The sequence below is a fragment of the Rhinopithecus roxellana genome, chromosome 5 (genome assembly GCF_007565055.1).
Source record: "Rhinopithecus roxellana isolate Shanxi Qingling chromosome 5, ASM756505v1, whole genome shotgun sequence".
NCBI classification, from domain to species: domain Eukaryota; kingdom Metazoa; phylum Chordata; class Mammalia; order Primates; family Cercopithecidae; genus Rhinopithecus; species Rhinopithecus roxellana.
The window spans coordinates 85,312,187-85,332,555 of NC_044553.1; the positions used below are offsets into that span (position 1 = coordinate 85,312,187).

The 20,369-nt window shown below is 47.4% G+C and overlaps 2 protein-coding genes across 4 annotated transcripts in view; one reads left to right on the forward strand and one right to left on the reverse strand.

Annotated features, from left to right (window-relative positions):
- PIGH (phosphatidylinositol glycan anchor biosynthesis class H) overlaps positions 1 to 20,369 on the forward strand; it is a 43,545-nt gene that overhangs the window by 7,333 nt on the left and 15,843 nt on the right. The window contains exons 3-4 of one of the 3 annotated variants that reach the window (XM_010366679.2): positions 1,028 to 1,111; positions 3,600 to 4,464. In XM_010366679.2, coding sequence (XP_010364981.1) covers positions 1,028 to 1,111; positions 3,600 to 3,692 — 177 coding nt within the window. In that variant the 3' untranslated portion in view covers positions 3,693 to 4,464. Of the gene's footprint in view, positions 1 to 1,027; positions 1,112 to 3,599; positions 4,465 to 20,369 lie in introns of those variants that run through there. The other 2 variants (XM_010366685.2, XM_030930971.1) reach the window with 2 other exon arrangements.
- PLEKHH1 (pleckstrin homology, MyTH4 and FERM domain containing H1) overlaps positions 6,136 to 20,369 on the reverse strand; it is a 55,309-nt gene continuing 41,075 nt past the window's right edge. The window contains exons 14-29 of the mRNA XM_010366691.2: positions 19,872 to 20,033; positions 18,759 to 18,839; positions 18,225 to 18,407; positions 17,735 to 17,843; positions 16,832 to 16,944; positions 16,038 to 16,214; positions 15,606 to 15,703; positions 14,926 to 15,103; positions 14,341 to 14,496; positions 13,187 to 13,287; positions 12,029 to 12,170; positions 10,256 to 10,398; positions 10,028 to 10,157; positions 8,506 to 8,592; positions 8,062 to 8,208; positions 6,136 to 6,740 (exon numbers count right to left, since the gene is read on the reverse strand). Coding sequence (XP_010364993.1) covers positions 6,579 to 6,740; positions 8,062 to 8,208; positions 8,506 to 8,592; positions 10,028 to 10,157; positions 10,256 to 10,398; positions 12,029 to 12,170; positions 13,187 to 13,287; positions 14,341 to 14,496; positions 14,926 to 15,103; positions 15,606 to 15,703; positions 16,038 to 16,214; positions 16,832 to 16,944; positions 17,735 to 17,843; positions 18,225 to 18,407; positions 18,759 to 18,839; positions 19,872 to 20,033 — 2,169 coding nt within the window. The 3' untranslated portion in view covers positions 6,136 to 6,578. The remainder of the gene's footprint in view (positions 6,741 to 8,061; positions 8,209 to 8,505; positions 8,593 to 10,027; positions 10,158 to 10,255; positions 10,399 to 12,028; positions 12,171 to 13,186; positions 13,288 to 14,340; positions 14,497 to 14,925; positions 15,104 to 15,605; positions 15,704 to 16,037; positions 16,215 to 16,831; positions 16,945 to 17,734; positions 17,844 to 18,224; positions 18,408 to 18,758; positions 18,840 to 19,871; positions 20,034 to 20,369) is intronic.

Below are 20,369 nucleotides of genomic sequence, written 5' to 3' on the forward strand. Positions count from 1 at the left end.
CTTAATACCTAAAGTACTTGATGTCACAGAATTAAACATGAGGATCCTCTGCTCTAGTACTTATAGTACTAGAGTTTTCTTTTTGGCTGGCATGTCTATAAACCATAAAAGTGAGACTTATATGTAAAAGGTAAATCTCCTTATTTTTAAAGAGATGCAGCAGGTTTTCATGGATAGAGAATTAGCATTTCAACTTTATCTTCAAGACCAACTCCAAAATTATTACTGGCATTTTTTCCTTCTCTTTCTTTCTTTTTTCTTTTTTGGTGAGACCCTGTCTGTTACCCAGGCTGGAGTGTAGTGGCTCAATCACAGCTCACTGCAGCCTCAACTTCCCAGGCTCAAGCCATCCTCCCACCTCAGCCTCCTGAGTAGCTGGGACTACAGGCACGCACCACCATGCTTAGCTCGTTTTTTCTATTTTTTGTAGAGATGGAGTCTCACTATGTTGCCTAGGCTGGTCTTGAATTCCTGGGCTCAAGCCCTCCTCCTGCTGTGGCCTCCCCAAGTGTTCAGTTTAGAGGTTTGAGCCGCTACGCCTGGCCCTGTCTTTTTTCATTTAAAGAACGAGAATATACTTTTCTCCCACTTCAAAAGCTATCAAGTGTTCTACTACTTAACCATTTGTGAAAAAGCGTTGAGCCTTCCCTTAGAAAAAAAGAATGTGGCCAGGCGCAGTGGCTCACGCCTGTAATCCCAGCACTTTGGGAGGCCAAGGCGGGCGGATCACCTGAGGTCGGGAGTTCCAGACCAGCCTGGCCAACATGGTGAAACCCCATCTCTACTGAAAATACAAAAAATTAGCCAGGCATGGTGGCAAGCACCTGTAATCCCAGCTACTTGGGAGGCTGAGGCAGGAGAATTGCTTGAACCCGGGAGGTGGAGGTTGCAGTGAGCCAAGAGTGTGCCACTGTACTCCAGCTTGGGCAACAGAGTGAGACTGTCTCAAAAAAAGAAAAAGAAAAAGAAAAAAAGAATGCAAAATGAGTTTCACTTAGAGTTTGCTATTTGATTTATTTTCTTACAGCAGAAGGTGATTTACTACCTCTGCATCTTATTGAAGGATCCAGTGGAACCACATGGGATAGCCCAAGTAGTACCCGTCTTCCAGGTGAGTATAGAACACTTTTACTGTTCTCCAATTACTCCTCAACCTTTTCAGTAGGAATGTAAATTCCTTTTTTCAGAGTATTGGAAGACAACTGACAGCTGTTTTGAGTGATAATTAGGATTTCAGTTATTTGAGAAGTTCCTCTCTGAGGCAAATATAGTCCTTAAAAATATTATTCATGCATATTTTATTATTTTATTTTATTTTATGAGACAGAGTCTTACTTTGTCACCTAGGCTGGAGTGCAGTGGTATGATCGTCACTCATTGCAGCCCCCGCCTCCTAGGCTCAAGAAATCCTCCTGCCTCAGTCTCCTGAGTACTTGGGACTACAGGTGTGCACCACCACACCTGGCTAACTTTTTTTTTTCTTTTTAGTAGAGATGAGGTCTTGCCATGTTGCCTAGGCTGATCTTGAACTCCTGAGTTCAAGCAATTCTCCTGCCTCAGCCTCCCAAAGTGTAGGGATTACAAACATGAGCCAGCACACCTCGCCTCATGCACATTTTAAAGAGCACAATCAAATATATAGCAACCTCTGCCTACAAATCACTATTCATCTACTTTGATTCTGTCAGTCTACTAATGTACAGTTTTTTAGATAGAAGTCATTGATCTCACATTGTACGCTATTGTGTGTCTTACTTTGTAAATAATATGTATGTGTCCTACAAAGGCCATTATATTTATTATTTTAAATAACTATATTGTATAATATATTGAAATGTCAGTTTATTTAGCCACTCTTACCACCTTTTAAAATCCTGCCTGGAGTTTTTTGTTTTGCTCTTACAAAAAAAAACCACTTATCAGCTGGTGCAGTGGCTCACAGCCTGTAATCCCAACACTTTGGGAGGCTGAGGCAGGCAGATCGCTTGAGCTCAGGAGTTCGAGACCAGCCTGGGCAACATGGTAAAACCCCCATCTCTACAAAAAATACCAAAATTAGCTGAGCGTGGTGGCACACATCTGTGGTCCCAGCTACTCAGGAAGCTGAGGTGGGAGGATTGCTTGAGCCCAGGAGGTCAAGACTGCAGTGAGCTGTGATCATGCCACTATACTCAGCCTGGGTGACAGAGATCCACTCAAAAAACAAGACAAAAATTATACAAACATAATAAATTATACAAACATAATAAATTACGAAGTAAATTATCTTAGAGGTAGGTATTTATGCACGTATTTATGTATACAGTTAACCCTGCCTCACTGACCTTTTTCACAAAGGATTTAAGATAGCTAAGCTAAAATATTATTTTGCATTATAATTAAAAATTATTTTATTAAAGCTTATGAATAGTTTTATAGATTTCTAGTGTTTAAGATGGGGCTCTGGAGATTGGACAACATTACCATACTTTGGGGCTTTTGTACTTCTTTTTCTACCATCCTGGCTAATAGTGGATTTAGCTTTTTTAGCTTAATATGTAGGTAAAGGCATTTTAAATAGGTAAATTTGTATCTCTTTAAATGATAGGCTTTTCATATTTCCTTGTATTACCTATCAGTATTTCCTCTTGTTTTAAACTACCTATCTTCTCTATTAGTCAAGAAGAAACTGAATATTATGTATTTGTACCTGTTTTTATATATTTTTAACAGTCTTTATGTATTTTAGGTAGTATACTTTTATTAAATATACTTTCACATATATTTTTCCCATTCTGTGGTTTTTCTTTTAATTTTGGTTATTATTACATTTCATTGTACAAAACATTTTTCAATATTTACATATTAAACTGCCCTTCTTGTCTTTGAGGACTATTTTACGTGTAACATTTCTCAAGGGTCCATTTTGTTTTTCCTCTTTGCTTACTCTTAGAGATGGAGTTCATGAAACTTAGACAGATTAAAAAGCTATCATTTGATCTCCCACCTCACACAATTCACAAGCTGGGCTGTGAGCCTAGCTGGGACTCTTCCCAGCAAGGTGTGCTGAGGCCTAAACTTAACTCCCTGAGCTCAGTGCTGTGCCATTTATACCCCTTGATGTGGGTGAGAGATTGAAGTTGCATGTGGGCCCAGCACTGTGGCTCAAGCCTGTAATCCCAGCACTTTGGGAGGCTGAGGTGGGCGGATCACTTAAGGCCAGGAGTTTAAGAGCAGCCTGGCCAACATGGTGAAACCCTGTCTCTACTAAAAATACAAAAATTAGCTGGGCATGGTGGTTCGTGCCTGTAGTCCCAGCTACTCGGGAGGCTGAGACACAAGAATCATTTGAACCCAGGATGCAGAGGTTGCAGTGAGCCGAGATTGTGCCACTGGATGTGGTGGCGAGCACCTGTAATCCCAGCTACTCAGGAGGCTGAAGCAGGAGAACTGCTTGAACCTGGGAGGCAGAGGTTGCAGTGAGCCGAGATTGTACCACTGCACTCCAGCCTGGGCAACAGAGCGAAACTCTGTCTCAAAAAAAAGTTGCAAGTTGATGCATCTCCACTGTACTCCCTTATGTTCACTTTGACTCTGCATTTCTCCCCTTTGGAATTCAGAGTGCTAAGCCCCGGCTGGACTGCTTGATTGAAGTATACAGGAGCTGCCAGGAGATCCTGGCACACCAGAAAGCCACATCAACAAGCCCATGAGCCCCAGCGTTCAGAAGGCCAGCATTGTCTTCCATGGGAGATGACTCTTAAACCATAGGGGCTGGTTTTCTGTACTCTAAACCATCAGGTGGACACAGTCCTAGGAACCATTATCGGTGTAGTGCATCTCAGAGCCATAGAGCAGGTGACTGGAAATCTAACTCAGTGTATTTCCATGTACTGTAGTGTTTTCCTTGTAAGGTTTTGCCTACTTTACCAAAGGAGGGGAGACCTTAAGAATTTTGACACAGTATGTCAAAAGTAATGTCAGCAAAGAACACTTTGTGAAATTGCTAACCATGTTCAGGTTTACTTTGTTGATGATTGTGAAGCAAAACAATGGGAAACTGACGTCAGATGTCTTGAGAAAGGTGTATTTTCCTATTACCCCTTGTGTAAAGTTACAAAAATAACAAGCCCTCCACGTACTGGTTAGCAGGAAGAAATGTCCTACAAAAGGTGAGTCTGTCAACCTAGTGCCTGTGTTCTGTACAGGGCTTATTTACTCTTAATAAACAGATCTTCTTCCAAAACACACAGTTACCTGGTTCACAGATAGCTGCTTTTTATTGACAAACAAGATCATGGTATTTCAGTCATGGTGTCAAGCACATTAATACTTTTCTGTTACTTAGCAATTTTTTAAAATCAGTTCAAAAGCTACTTTTGCCAAGAGGGATGAGACAAAAGGCCACACAGAAATTTGACTTTGGTTTTCAGACACGGGACTCTCATGTTAACAAAGAATAAATAAGCAAATTATTGAATCCTTTGTTTCTAAGGCAGTTTCTTCTGTATAAAATTAATAAACTAAAGGAGGATTCCTGAAGGGTTGGGGAGGAGAGAGGGTGGGGGAAATAGATTGACCCCAAATTCAGTGTGAACACAGCTCCATTCTTGTTTTCCCTTCCTTCGGACTCCTACTTCTCTTTTAAACTCTCTGGGTAGATAATGTTATTCTTATTGGCCTTAGAGACACCCAAGATATTATAAAACCAGAGCTGTTATGTCTGTCACCAGCCCTGCAGGAATTATTCAGGAACCTATGGTACATGTGACTTGTTCGAGGTAGAAATGTCTCAGCTAGATCCCCAAATCCTGGGGTGAAAGGTGTGAACAGAAATGGCTGTAAAACTACTTGCCTTGCACAGTCAAGTACATTTAAGAGAGGCAGAGACTTGGATGTGCTCCTTTTTTCCTCATGCTTGTCAGTTTACAGGGTGAAAGAGGAGAAGCTTATAGCAGCTGAGGTCTTCAGATAAACTAGTTCCAGCCTCACAGTTTTTGCTATGCACAATATACACACATTGTTGGGATTAAGGGCTTGGTTTTGGGTGCTACTGGTAAATATACAGTTTTCAGCACTTTATTGACAGATAGTAAGGCTGCCTTAGACCTAGGAAACAAAACTCAGTTTCTTAGATGTTGGAAAATCAGTGTATGAACTCTTTCATTTTGTTTTTGTTAGGGGAGGGTGTGTCTACACCCTGTCTAGAGGAGACTGTCTAGTCTCCTCTGCACTCAATTAGAAGGTCTGAATTGAGGGGGATTATGGTATTATCAGTAAGGCAAAGGATGCAAGAAACTTTCTTTTACCTGCTACTCGTAGGCTAGGGCAAGTGTCACATACGTACCCTCACCCTCAAACTAATTCCCAGCAGAAGTTTGCCAGAAGTCTTAAGGAGCATATCCAGGCCCACATGCCTGAAATAGTCTTCTTTGTTTCTGACTCATTTTTGGTAGTCTTATAGCAGCAAAAAGCAGAGTGCATTTGCTTGGTCTTTTACAAGAACAAGGAAACAAATGATGGCCCATTATAGTGAACACAGCCTTCACCGAGCCCTGTCCAGTCGTTAAAATGAGACAGGGAGGGGTCAGATTGGACCTACCCCCTGCCCTTGCTTGCACATTGTGTGGTACTGGGTTTGGCCTACAGTCCAGCGTGAGGAAAACAGCTTGAATCTTAGCAGGGATAGCATGTTACCCTGCAAAGACTGCCACAGAAGGGGCTGTACCAATGCGTACATACCAATAATGGGGAAAAGTGAGTCTATTCTTTTTGCTCCAGCTCTGCCAGCACCTTTCCCATTTGGGCAAGGCAGCCCAGTTTAGTGAGTTCTAGGCTTCTGACAGTGTAGGAGAATTGGAAATTTTAGTCCTATCCTGTTTAGCGACGTTCAGAAAACTTCAAGTATAAATAAGACCATATACAATATTAAAAAATTAGCTTCCGGGCTGGGCACGTTGGCTCATGTCTGTAATCCCAGCGCTTTGAGAGGCTAAGGTGGGTGGATCACCTGAGGTCAGGAGTTTGAGACCAGCCTGGCCAACATGGTGAAACCCCGTCTCTACTAAAAATATAAAAATTAGCTGGGCATGGTGGCACGCACCTGTAATCCCAGCTACTGAGGAGGCTGAGGCAGGACAATTGCTTGAACCCAGGAGGCAGAGGTTGCAGTGAGTCGAAATCATGCCTTTGCACTCCAGCCTGGGCAACATAGTGAGACTGTGTCCCCCACCCCACCAAAAAGAAAATTCGCTTCCTTGAGAGTATTAGTGCAGAAAGCCTTTACTTACAGCACTGATGCCCTCAGTAAGAGTGGATCATCCCTGTCTATGTCTAGAATCGGGTAGCATCCAGAGTCATTCTTCTTATGAAAAAAGGAATAAGTGGTTTTAACACTGGGTCTAGATTTTTAAAAGTTGAGCCCTGAAACCTTGTAAGGCACCTAGAGAATAAAGGCTTCACAGACACTAAAATACACATTTCACAGAACAACAGTGGTGGGGGGCTGTTAGACCCATCACAGTAGTATCATACCCTAGGATATATATCTCTAAATCCAGAGGCACTAGTGGTGGTGGAGAATCGGGTAGGAGAAATATTCACAGCAACGTTGGCCCCTTGGTAGCGCAGGAAACAGAAGAAAAGAACTGTTGTCCATCCATTTCCCACAGCTGGCAGGCTCCGGGTGGGTTGGTGGGTGGGTTCACAGTTGTAGAGCAATGGTTCATATAGCTGGCCATGATGAAGGTAGCTTCTGCAATCTAAGAGGAGGTCAGAGATGTGAAGGAATTGAACTAGCCTTGGCTTGAATCCTGGTTTTCTCACTTACTAGTCTCTTACACTGAGTTCTGGGGCCTCAGTTTATTTAATCTCTTAAAATACCCACCTGGGGCCGGGTGCAGTGGCTCAAGCCTGTAATCCCAGCACTTTGGGAGGCCGAGACGGGCAGATCACGAGGTCAGGAGATCAAGACCACCCTGGCTAACACGGTGAAACCCAGTCTCTACTAAAAAAATACCAAAAAACAAGCTGGGTGAGGTGGCGGGCGCCTGTAGTCCCAGCTACTCGGGAGGCTGAGTCAGGAGAATGGTGTAAACCCGGGAGGCGGAGCTTGCAGTGAGCTGAGATCCGGCCACTGCACTCCAGCCTGGGCCACAGAGCGAGACTCCGTCTCAAAAAAAAAAAAAAAAAAAAAAAAAAAAAAAAAAAAAAAACCCACCTGGGAGAAAATATCCAAAGAGAACCATTACTGTGTGGTTCAGAGGCCCAGTGGTGTGGGCCCCTGTTGGTCTGGCGATCCTCTGAGATGCACAGTGCCTTTCTGAGAAAATGAGGCCCAGTGTTCTGCTCTGGTTAGCTCTACAACCAGGGAAGGGGCCTTCTTAAGAAACGGATCTGGAGATCCTCCCCTTTGGCAGGGGTGGTATTAAAGCAGGAGTAGGTTTGGCAAACTCTAACTTTAGGATTAAAAAGTGGAGAACAACAGGGTTTCCAGTTAATCACAGGGGAGTCAGAAACAATAAATCAGAACTTAGGTTCCTGAGCCTTTGTAATTGTTATTTTCGCTGGTCAACACTTCCTGTATTGAGTAGGAACAAAGTCACTAAAGCAAAAGAGGTCTTTTTGTGGTCTTCCCCACAACAAGGAAGAGGGAGCACTGTGGGACTGTCCCACTTTTCAGCTAGTGTTGGGTCAGCAGAACCTAGGGGTAACATGAGAGCACCTTAAAGAGGAATCTGCCCTGCCTCGAGGCCTGCTGCAAGGAAGAGAAGAGCACGTAAACACCCAACTGAGGACTGCGTGATGCTGGGGCTTGAGAGAATAAAAAAGAAGAAGTGAAGAACATAATAGTAGCTAGGCCAGAGTTAGTTCCCTCCGAATATGCCCCTTTACCTACTAGCTGAACATTGCTACTGAGATGCTATACCACCTGAACCTTCAGAATACTAATTACAGACAAGACCAACAATTTTATCTGGGCAGGGCCCTTGTAGAGCACTAGCATAACCCCAGTTTCCTTTCTAAGCTCCAAGCCCACCACATCTGGCCAGAGTAGAACGTTTTAGCAGCTGTCAGACCTACCTTGGGAGCAGCCATCCGGAAGATCAACTTCTCAATGTGGCTTTTTCCAGAGGTCTTGTCTGGGATAGATCTAATCACAAGCATGAAGTCATCCCTGCAGCCACCAAAGGTTGTCACTGAAGAGTAGGGGTAAGTGACGTGCACTTGCTGTGGAAAGGAACCAGTCAATTCTGGGGAAACTTTCCACCTGTCCCCTGAGCTAGGAACCAGCATCCCCTGTTTCTTCTAGGCACAGGAAAAGAGAACTCCCAAGTGGTCATAATTTGGAGATCTCCATCTTGAATGTCTACAAGCACTGTCTAGACTAGATGACAGTGGTGCTTGGGCAGGAGTGGGGGTAGAGCAGCCATGGTCACTTGGTTCAGGCTTTTGAGTCCACAGAGGAGAAGAAAGACCATGTTGAGGAATAAGAGGGGTCAGGGAGTAGCCTGCATCCTTTCATACCATAGTGTTGTGGTCCAGGATGCTGACACCATCCTCATTCACAGCAATCCACACCAGAGCATTCTCCTTGGAAGACAGCTGGGCAGGCTGGGGTAACAGAAACAACCCATCAGATAGATCCATAGTTACAGATTTTGAACTATAAGAACTTTCTGAGAAGGAAGGCACATCCAGGGATCTGCTAAGCAGTAATTTCCAGCCACTTCATCTTGGAAAACAAAGATGGTATTTGTACAGCGTATGCAGAAAATAGACAAGGCGGCTTGTGACAGGAGACCCTTGGCCTTGGGGCTCTGGTCACCTACTAACCATCTCAAAGGCAGAGGCGATCATTCTTTTGGTGTCCCTAGCACCCATGTTGCCACAGCACACTGGATGGAAAGCTCTGTGCTACAGAATAGAGGCCAGCCTTGGCCACTCTATTAGGTGAATGGGGAACAGGTGGTTTTCTCCTAGTCTTGGAAACACGGCATTCCACCTATAGTCTCCAAGCTGAAGTGCTTCTGACTTCAGCCAATCTCCTAGGTGCTGTAAAAGAAGTAGGAAAGCAAGAATGCAGTCCCGTGGCTTTAGGCCCCATCAGTAAGGAAGTGACTATTTAGTGGACATTCCTGCAATGACTGATTTTCACTGCCAGGAGTACAGTATAGTAATCCAGAAAACCTCTCTCTTAATCCAAAGAGAGGCAGATAGACATTGGACATGTCGCCTTTTTCAGAAGCTTTTCCCAAGCTCCCAGACCAAGTGGGTCCCCGTTTCATGCCTTTATAACACTTCTGTACATCTCCTTCATAGCACTTGCGATGGCTTATAAATATGTATTAAATATATAGAGAAAAAAATGAATATGATTATTTGATGAATATATATCTCCTGCACTAGATGGGAAACTCCAGGAAGGCAAGGACCGTGTCTGATTTTCTCACCTCCTATAACCTCAAACAACCAGCACTGGACATAGTAGGAGCTCAACTATTTGTTGAATGAATGAATGGCCATTTTCCAATCTGTGGCTTCAGTAAACAGGATCACTGCCCAGCTTTGAGCTGTAATTATCTACAATGTTTATGCACAACAGACACCCAGTGAAGAAAAGTTCCTTCTGAAATTACTGTTGGCCACCTGGCCTTCATACAGAGGTGAAATTAACTGCTGCCTAAGTAATTTGATTCCCCTGTATGCCATGTCAAGCTAGTGGAGATATATTTCTTTAGGTTATACATTGTTCTTTCAAACTTTAAAACAAATGAAAGCACTCTTGAGAGAGCTATTATATCAAGTCTGAATCTGTGTGTGTGAATCAGTTGATCACATCTTTTGGGGCAGTCAACAAAGGACAGATGAAGATAAGCAATCACAGTTCTGCTCTGGACTGGAAATCCAGTAGGCCAGAAATGGTGGAGGGATAGTGACCCCTGGTGGTTACTGGTATGGAGGCAAGGGCTGCAAACTGGTATGGCTCAAACATGAGCAGATGGGGACACACCTAAGGGTGTGGGCAGCTCCTTCCACGGGCACTTACCTGGGCAGCAAAAAGCTTAGCACCAAAGAAAGGCCATTTCCTGGCCACGGTCAGGTAGATGCGGATGCACTCAGGAGGGGAGCAGCCTTGCAATGTTGCCCACTTTGTGGTCAACATATCTGCCAGGTGCCTGGTGTGGGCAGATGGAGAGAAATAGTGCCAATGAAGTGCCAACATGTCTTCATTCCAGCCCTGAGGCCTCCCCACAGTGGCTGCAAGCCTGCCTACCTCAGCTGTTCAGGGGGAGCCCCATGTCTGTAGCGCCTGGGGTAGAACCTGTCTAGGACCTGCTGGAGAAGATGCTGAGCCTTGGCAGGGGATGTGCCTCCAGGGCCTGGCAGGGCAGGCTTCTCCAAGTCCCCATATTCTACCTGTGGTAGAAGCACATGAAGAGACCAGTCAAAATCTGACAGTGGATGGGCCAGGGGGGGCTGTTGAGAGGTGAAATAAACCATTACTTTATTACCCTCTTGGTGGGGTGCTAGTGGATGTGAAAAATACTTTAGAAAAACACTTCATCTCAAGTTTTATAGACACTAGAGAAACAAACTTAGGGCCCTAGAATATTAGAGATCACTGACCAACTTTGATTTTGCAGCTGAGGTGAAGTGCCTTTTCCAAAGACACAGTTAATTGGTAGCACACCAGGGAAAACAGTGTGGAAATTCTGGCTTCCAGTCCAAAAATATGGGCTATAGAATTGAAGATGCTACAGATCCTAGAGTACAGCAGAGTGTTCCAAATGTGGCCTTTGGAGTTGGATACCTGGCACAAATCCCAGCTTTGTGTCCCTGATCAAGTTACTTAAACTCTCTGAGCTTCAATTTCCTCATCTATTAGGTGCGAATAAAAACTACAATGGAGGATGCATATATGCTTAGTTCAGGGCCTCCTAGAGAGTATTCTTATCTTTATAATTATAAACATCAACTATTATTGTTTCCTCTTCCTTTCCAGCATGTAAATCCAGATTCTTATTCTTTTTTTACAATATTTTTAATTTGTAATTTTTGTGGGTATATAGTAGGTGTCAGACTCTCTTATATGCCCCTTTACCTACTAGCTGAACATTGCTACTGAGATGCAACACCACTTGAACCTTTGGAATACCACTTACAGACAAGACCAACAATTTTATCATGGCTCTTATGGGAGCCATGAAGGTATCCCAGATACCTTTGACAAGATGGCCTTCTAAATATAACAGGAAGGAGAGTCCAAGTCTGAATGTGTGTTCCTCTTCCTAATTCTACTTAGAAGGTCTGATGGTTTATAAAGTTTACCACATCTATTACATGACACACATTATCCAGGTATCATACTCAGTACAACCCTGTGGAGGCTGGCAGAGGTGTTGTTGTTGTTGTTGTTGTTGTTTTGTTTTGAGACCGAGTTTTGCTCTTGTTGCGTAGGCTGTAGTGTAATGGCACGATCTTGGCTCACTGCAACCTCCGCCTCCCGGGTACAAGCGATTCTCTGGCCTCAGCCTGCTGATTAGCTGGGATTACAAGCGTCCACCACCACACCCAGCTAATTTTAATTTTTATTGCATTTTATTTTATTTTTTTCAGTAGAGATAGGGTTTCACTGCTCAGGCTGCTCTCGAACTCCTGACCTCAGATGATCTGCCCACCTCAGCCTCCCAAAGTACTGGGATTACAGGCATGAGCCACTGCACCCGGCCAAGTATTTTTGGTTTTGGTATACTGAGAAGGAAACTAAAGCATAGAGAAGTGAAGTGACTTGGCTAAGACCTCACAGTCGGAAGGACTCAAACCCAGTCTCTGGATTCCAAGTCCAGCCATCTGCACGCATCCTGTATCTGTGGTGAGTGAGGAGCTCTGCTCTGTAGGAGTCAGCTGCTGTCCATCCCAGAGACGGCAAAGCTGCCCTCTCCTGAGCACCACAGGATCTGCAGAATCTTTCCTGTGTTTTGGGCTGCATGGTGCATTCATTCTAAGCTGGCAACCCCACTCTCCTGCTTCCTGAACAAAACCTTACCTGGGCCATCAGGGCAGCCATCTCAAGAGCCAATTCCTTGTTGACAGGAAACCTCCCTGCCACTATCTCTCTACTAGTTTGAGAGGCAAGGAGCAGCCGTTCTCGGTCCGTCTCCCCTTTGACTTGACTGCGAAAGTACAGCCTGCAGAGCAGAGAATAAGAAGCCAGGACTCAGCAGGGATCCCAAACAGGGATGAGGCTTTCTCTGGGTCTGTTACCTTTATTTCCAAAAGGAGAAACTACTCTTTTCCCACTATTTATGAGCCTCTTTTGTATTGCCTCCAGAAACATATAACCAAGTATGACACAGAGCAGATGAAGGTCATGCTGATCTCATACCAACAGGAGGGCATGGTTCATTCTGAAGACACCATTAAACTTACTGGATTTAGTAAGGGAAATCTGGTACCTGGAGTTACAGATTAAGGGACTGGGTGAGTTAAGAGTCCAAGAGACTATTGGAAACTATTTGCCTGGAGATATACTGAGATGGAGGGATGGGATTTTCTTACTCAAATTGATAGAAAGTCAGGATGTCTACTTCTGTATTTCCTGGAATTGGTATAGGAGGCACTCACTCTTTAGCTTTAACTAGCTGGAGCTTATACAAAATTTCACTCTCATAAAGTAACACACTTAGCCATCCCATGAGGTTGGTCTATTTTCTTTTCTTTTTTTTTGAGGCAGGGTCTCACTCTGTCGCCCAGGCTGGAGTGCAGTGGCGCAATCTCAGCTCACTGCAGCCTCGACCTCCCGGGCTTAAGTGATCCTCCCACCTCAGCCCCCCTGAGTAGCTGGGACTACAGGTGCATGCCACCATGCCCAGCTAATTTTTGTATTTTTTATAGAGGCGGGGTTTTGCCATGTTGCCCAGGCTGGTCTGGTCTGTTTTCTTGGCAAATGTGTGTGTGTGTGCCTGCGCGCATATACACACACGCACAAGCAGTACAGAGAAGGCTGACAGAAGGCCTGAGTTGCCCAGGGTTTCACAGAGTATCAGCAGCAGAGCCAGCCTGCACCCCGGCTAGTGACTGCCAGGCAGTGTTATATCTGTAGGCCCCTCCCCCATCTGGATAGGCTGTCTAGTCGAGGAGGCGATGGGCTGGCACCCAGTGGCAGCCCTTGTGTTTGGCCCCACCCTCGTGCAGTGCTGAGGACCTGTTCTTGTACATCAGCTTCACGACGCGTGTCCCACCCTCAGACTTCCCGGGGTGCAGCTCCTTCATGGCTTGTTCCCACTTGGAGATGGCATCGCAGATCTTGAAAAGGCAAAAGAAGAAAGTCAGAAAATTTCCTGATAAGGAGAGAAGGGATCAAGGTCCAGCCAGGGCTGGACTCAGAGCAAAAGAGCAAAGAAAACAAAGGAAAGGTCCTCCCACCAGGAGGCTGACCTGTGGAACTTCATGCTTCCTGGACCCAAGGTGGCAGCGGCTCCCTCACAAACAGAGGGAACCCTGGACAGGGTGAGCAATAAAGCAAGAAATCTGCCCTGCTGGCCTCACCAGCTGAGGGGCCTCCCCAGAGGCTAGGCAGCCCCATGGCCTCAGCTCCATTTCCATTCCACTGACTGCTATTCTCCTTTTCAACAAATATGCCCAGAGGCCTACCATGTAACAAAGCCTCACAGACACCCAGACATTGGCAAAGAAGGTATGTGGCATAGTTTTTCCAGGCAACATTAAAAGACCATAGAAGCCTTTGTCCTGTTAAAGACAAGCACAAACTGGAGCCAAATATGCATCAAAGTGCTAGAGCACATTCTCACAAACACTTATCCCCTAGGGCAGTAAGCCCAGACCACAATACAAGATTGACCTTAAATCCCATTCAATGGCCTTTACTTATAGGGGCACCATAAGGACCTGCCTCTTTAAAAGTGTGGTTCAACCTATAAGCATGGCATAGACCCTGGTAGAAAGCGTAAAAGTGAGGTGCTGGGTACCACATGACATCCGGGGGGTCCAGGCATACAGCTGGGAGCCTCTGAGTAGGTGCATGTAGGCAGTGGCTTCGTGGGGCCTCGCTGTCCCTACACTAAGCCAAGAAGAGGCTTTTCTTCTGGATGCTGCACAGCCACTCGAGGGAAGTAGGAGTGTAGCGATCTTATCTCCAGAGACAAGGGCACACAACAGCTTTTTTCTCCCTCTCCAGGTACATTTTAGGATGGCACAGAAATGCTGACTAGGGCAGCACCTTGGGCTCAGCACCAAATGAGCTACCAAACAGTCAGGCACCCATCAAATGGGCTCTTTCCCCACCACCAATATCCCTGAGCAGGGAGGGGCTCAGCTGGCTCAGTGGGAGGCTGTCACCTTGACACTTCCCTGCAGGCAGTGCTCCAGGTCCCTGCCCAAGGGATCGTCCGTGAAGAGGGCAAAGCCAGAGTGGGATGGCTTTCTCATGCCTATCTCCTGGTTCAGCCGCTGGAGGAACTCATCAACCGTGGAGGAGCCGTCAAAACCAACCACCTGAGGCGGGAGAAGGGTTCCACCCCTGAGTGAACTTCCCAAGAGGAGCTCACTAGGGCTGGTGGAGGGGACTGGGTACAGCAGGTGGAAAGGAGCAAGGACAAATACAAGAGGCCAAAGCAAGTTGGTTTCTGTGTTCATAGGCAAAGCGCCAGTGCATGAGGGATATGAGCCCATCCACTGTAAATTTTACTGGGCATACCTGGGTCCCTCCTTTACCAACAATCTTTTGGAGGCCCTTTCTTTTGCCACTTTCTTGGTCAGCATCTCAGCTTCCCTGTTCATGCAATGAGTTCATAAGATCTACTTCTGGGGCACCAGTGAAGAATCTGCCAAGCCTAAGGAGCCTTAGCATCCACCTGGCCCAGAGGTATTCTCTGGATGATGACGTGAGAAGACTCGGGACAAGGAGCATGCCCAGCTCCTCACCTGATAGGTCCCGTTGGTAAAGTGCACGGGGATGCTGAAGGGCAAGGAGTGGTGGAAGGGGTTACGCAGCAGGATGGACACCACTTCCATGCGTGACGGCCTGGCTTCCCGCTCCCCAGTCTGCAGGGTCCGCTCCACTGCCCGCTGGCAGTAGGTGGCATACTGGCCAGTTTCACTTCTAAAAGGACAGAAGAAGGGAGTATTATGGACTCTGCTCATCCCTGCCACTTTGGCACCCTGGGTCCCTATCCGGATTCAGCCAAGACCAAAACTGTAGCTGGGGCAGGTTGTGAGAAAAGCCCTGAAGACTCTGGTCTGGGGCGTTAATTTGTCATTCAGGACCTTTATATAGCAGGTTGCTGGCATGGATATTTTCTTCCAGAACCCAGAGAACATAACAACAGAATAGCGTTTGCGGACAGTTTGGGGGCAGTGTGGCTTTATGCGAGAGTTGCCACAGTACCTCCATGGATGCACGGATTGGCATGCAGAGAAGCTTAAGCATGCCCAGACCCCCACGTGCCCATTTGTGCACATGGCAATGGGTGAAGTCTCCACCACCACTGAGCGGTTTCAGAGGACAGGAGTGATCTGGTCTGTCCTAGACTCCTCTCATCCCTCTTATTCATGCTGCAGTTGGCAATGCTCAAGTGGCAGAGGAAACGGCCAGGTTCACTCACCTGGGATCTGCATGGCGTTGGAGCTGCTGCTTGACATACCAGAGGAAGTGATGCTGAGGCAGGAAAAGTGGAGCACACAGAGCGAGGAGCTGCCAGCACTGCCAGGGACACAGACAGCGTTGGGTGAGTGCTGGGCCTACAGCACCACCTGTCCTCATAGCCCGGAGTTACAAAGCCTTCAGCACTCTTTCCCCAAACCAGAGCCCCCAACTTGCTGTGGGTGCTGGGACAGCCAGCTTGGTCAGGCTGTGTCCAGAATGCAATCAACCGTCTGTGCACAGACAGCTCAGCTGTACTGATGCAGCTTGGAATACGGAGGCTGGCCACTGGCTGGGCTCACAGTATGCCTGTCCAGTCACCTCCTCCCACCTTTCCCACCTGGCAGCCCTTGCCAATGGCTTCTGTCAGCTGCTCTACCCCTGGCATACCTACCTGCATGAGGGAGTACTTCTGAGGTGGGCGGCAGCTGGTCTGCTTCATGAGTTGGCAATAGATCTCACTCTGCAGCTCGGGGTGAACCAGGCAGACCTGCAGTGCGGTCTGGGCCAAGGACACGTGGTAGTCCACCGAGGCAGCTTCCACCGGCACGTTGATGAAGAGCTGGCAGGACTGGGAGGGAATGGCAGTGAGCACAGCAGACCAGCCTCCCCTGGGTTCGGAGAACTCAGTGGCTTGGCCATTTTCCAAGGGCTCCAGGGAGGTTCAAGTTTACTGACAGCCCTTTCTAAGAGGGAGCACTGCTACTGTTGGAGGGCATCTCTGTTTACTTAAAGGGGCTATGGGCTACTTTGGGGCAGAAGCTTTCCTTTTTAAAATGTTCTCATTACATAAACAAGACAAATTCATTAAAAACAAAAACAAACAAACAAAAAAACAAAAACAGAAAACTCAGACATTCACAAAGAACATGCTAAAATAGGTCCGAATCTCTCAGGTCCAGAAGCAACATAAACCTGGTCTTTCCTGCTTAACTACAGGAGGAGGGGAGCTCCTCCAGAGAGAGTTTTCATTGGCATTTCCCAAGGACTTGTGCATGACGTTCCAGAGCTGCTTCCCTCCCAGTGACAGGATTATATTCCTGCCATCCAGGAAGTGATAGGGACCCCAGGAAGTTTCCTTCCTTTCCTCTCCAGATCCCTCTGTGGGTTGTCCCCAACGGCACAGTTCTTCTCCACCCAAGTATTGCAAGTATCCCAGCGGTGGGCCTGGCCGCCACCCCACTTTACCTTGAAGAGCTTGAGGGCCTCCGTCTGCAAGGCCTCAGAGGGCAGGGTGGTGAGAGAGGCATATAGGCCGTCTTTGCTGTAGCACAGCATGGGGTGCCTCCAGAGCGGCGAATCTGCCCAAAGCACAGAACCAGAGAGCAGGGACAGTTAATACTGAGAGGGGACTCACCTCCCATTCACTGCCATCTTTAATTTATGGGGAAGAGAGTGGTTTATCTGCGACACTTGGGTTGTGCTGGGTTTATCCTCCATAGAGTGTGGGGGGTACAGGTGGGCACTGCAATGAGCACCCTCATATAAGCATGGCCTTCCTCATGGAATGGCAGTAGGGATGAGTGTGCAAGGTTATGGGTGTCTGAGTGCAAGTGGATGTGTGCAGGGGAGGCCTCTTTCTTACTGTGTCAGGTCTGGATGGAGGAGCACATGAATTGGTCAGAAACAAGCCTCAGAGCAGTAGTAAAGGGGTGTGTGTGGTATATGCCATTAATTAGTTCCTCAGGGCCCTGAGAATCAGTAGCAAAACAAAGACTCCAAACAGGTTAGTCCGATCCCAATTTAGGCTTCACTCATTTATTTACAAACTCTAACTATAGATTAACCAGCTACCTTCTTTCCTCAACCCTCTGCCCAGCCAGCAATGCAGCAGGTTGATCCAAGTAAAACATTTACCCAGGTCCCTGGAAAGCCTGCTTCCCAGATAAACTCCCCCAGATGCAGAGTGGTCACCTCAGTATCTCAGCCGGAGACAGAGGGGCCCTGGAGCTTGGATGGGAACTTCCTCTCTGTGGCTTAGATGTTTTAAAAACAGCTTCAGAGTACAACGCTGCTTACTTTGGAATCTGGACCAATAGTCACCAAGCCACTACCCTCCGACCCAAGCAGTGGTGGCCACCCTTGCCTTACCTGGGTCTCCTTCACCATCCATCAGTTTTCCAATGAGCTGCTCATAGGCAGTGCCCACCTTGGCACTGCTGCCACCCGCAGCCACTGTGAGGTGGTAGAGCCACGTATCCTGGAAGAGGGCAGAAAGCCATCGGATGGGGACGGGGTGGGAAGAGTGGAGGCAAGAGCTCCAAGGAGGACTCCTTGAAGGGGCCAAGCCCATGTGGGGTTCAGCTAGTTTGGTTGGCATGAGTCAGGGCTACCTGGAAAGACTGAGGATCAGGTGAACATGAACCCAAGTTTCCAAATTTCCGATTCTATCACATGGCCTCAGTGAAGCAATGTTGGTCACTGGGAATAAATTCAGTATAAAGGAGTATTCCCATTCAGAGAATATTAGTTGCCCAAGTGTCCAAAAGGAATAAACTTGAATTTTGAGAAGCTCAGGGGAAAGAGAAGATCAGAATCACAGGTCTGAGCTTGGCCCTGGAGGCCCAGCCCTCTTCCTTACCTTTTCATGCTTGGTGCCAATGAGGAGGTAGGTGGGGCTGTGCTCTGCAGGGTGGATCACCAGGGTGCAGTGGGAGGAAAGCAACCGTCTGGTTCCTCCAGCCTCATAGTCCTCGTCTGAGTCACAGGATCGATCTACTTCCTCTATGTGCGCGTCCCGCACAGGCAGGCAGCCCAGGGGTCGCTGTGGACAGGAGATTTCCATGAATGGGAGAGCCAGTGGGGGACAAGGGAGTCTCCTTTCTCTGAATACATAGGCTCCGTGGAGCTGGGAATGGTGGATATGGACAGACAACAGGATGGGGAGGTGGAGACTATAGCATCCCAGCCAGGCTGGCAGCAGAATGAGGCTTGCTTGGAGAAGCACCAGAAACCCAGACAGGCAGAATCTCACACTCTGGAGGGATCCAGCCAACTGGTTTTGTATTTATCATGGGGTTACGTGGGGTAGGGACTTTCACCAGTACATGCAGCGGCAGTCATATGCTTCAGGGGAAGCAGGAGAGTGGGTATTGTGAGGAGGCTGAGGAAGTACCTTGTCCTCATGGCTCCGATAGTAGTAGAAGGTTTTTCCAACAAGAGCGCACCAGACCAGCTTAGAGTGGCCATGTTTTACCTGTAAGACAGACATGAACTGGCATTATGAGAAGTAGGTGACTCTAGAAGTAAATCCAGCACTGGCAAAGAGAACTAGGTGACTCCAGAAATAAATCCAGGACTGGCAAAGAGAAGCCACAGAGAGACAGATTTGACCTATGGTAGAGATGGAGATGCCATTCGGGCTCCCTACTAATGGAACCACCCCTTTCACAGTGAGGGTGCCATGGTGCCCTGTGGCACCCCAGCCATCATGGGCTATTCAGTGACCTATGACCTGCCATGAAATGATTAGCCAGACCAATCAGATGTCCCCTCCAGGCATATGAAAATGGGAAGAACTTGCTAGGTGGCAGAGGCCACAGTTGTCAGGGTGCTGGGAGGGAGGGAGGGAAAACAGCAGGCTGAAGCCCTTGGGCAACCATGCATCATGAGGGAACAGAAGCTGCACACGGGTGGAGGAGAATGACATAAACAGACTGAACGAGAAGCAGAGGCACAGAGCGAGCCTGCCAGCCCTGAGCTTGCTAAGTGCAAGTCGCTTTGGTTCCTGCTGGTGTTCTGGTTTAGCTAAGGTACTTCCTTGTCAACTTCCATTTTCTTGGGTTTAACAACTGTTTCTCTGCTCTTTTCAACCAGAAGAGCCCTAATAAAAATGTCTTTCAGGCAGGCCTGGGATACTTTAAGCTTTAAGTCTTTGAGGGGCCATACGTACCTCACCCAGGTCTCTTCCTCCCATTATTAATACTGAGGCGGGTACAAGGTGTGGGTGACAGCCCCTAATGACCTCAAAATGGATACAAGATAATCCCTTCCCTTCTCTGTCTTGAGAATATTTGTTCCAACAACCCTGATTTGTTTCCAGGGAATCACTCACCATCACCTTGTGTGGCCAGACCACGTTTGAGGGCTGGCCAGCGAGTCACTGTGAGGAGGCTCCCAGAGAAAGGAACCCCGTATAAGGGGGACCCCACCAACCTCGGCACCCCACTCCTCGCTCCCCTGACTCGCAGGAGGCACACGTTCCTGCCCTATCAGCCCCACCCTGTACCTTGGTCAGCCAGCCCTTCACGGTGGGCTTGGTGCCACCCCGAGGCAGAGCTGGAGGCCCGGTGGCCTGCACCTTCAGCAGGCTCTGGAGTACCCGGATCCACTCCTCCAGCAGGCTGGGTGAATCGGCTGTCAGGTAGTAGGTTTTCTTCTCAGAGATGAGCTGTGGAGGGCAAGATGTGGGGGCGGGGCAGCACGCTGGGAGAATGGAGTAACCGGGACCTGGCTCTGAGGTGGCACCTGTCCCTGAACCCAAGGGACCGGCCTTCTGCCTGCCCTAGTGCTCCCTCCTTTCTTTTCCTCCTCATCTTTTCCTCCCTGTCTGTCCTTCCTTCACTCCATCTCTCATATTCTGTCTCCTCTTCCTTTCTTGTACTCACAAGTTAGGATCACATCCAAATGTTGATCTGAAGTCTTTCATTCATGCTCATTTGGCCCCATCTTTGTCTCACTCATAGCCATATCCAAACCCAGCACCTCTCTGTCTAAAATACTAGCA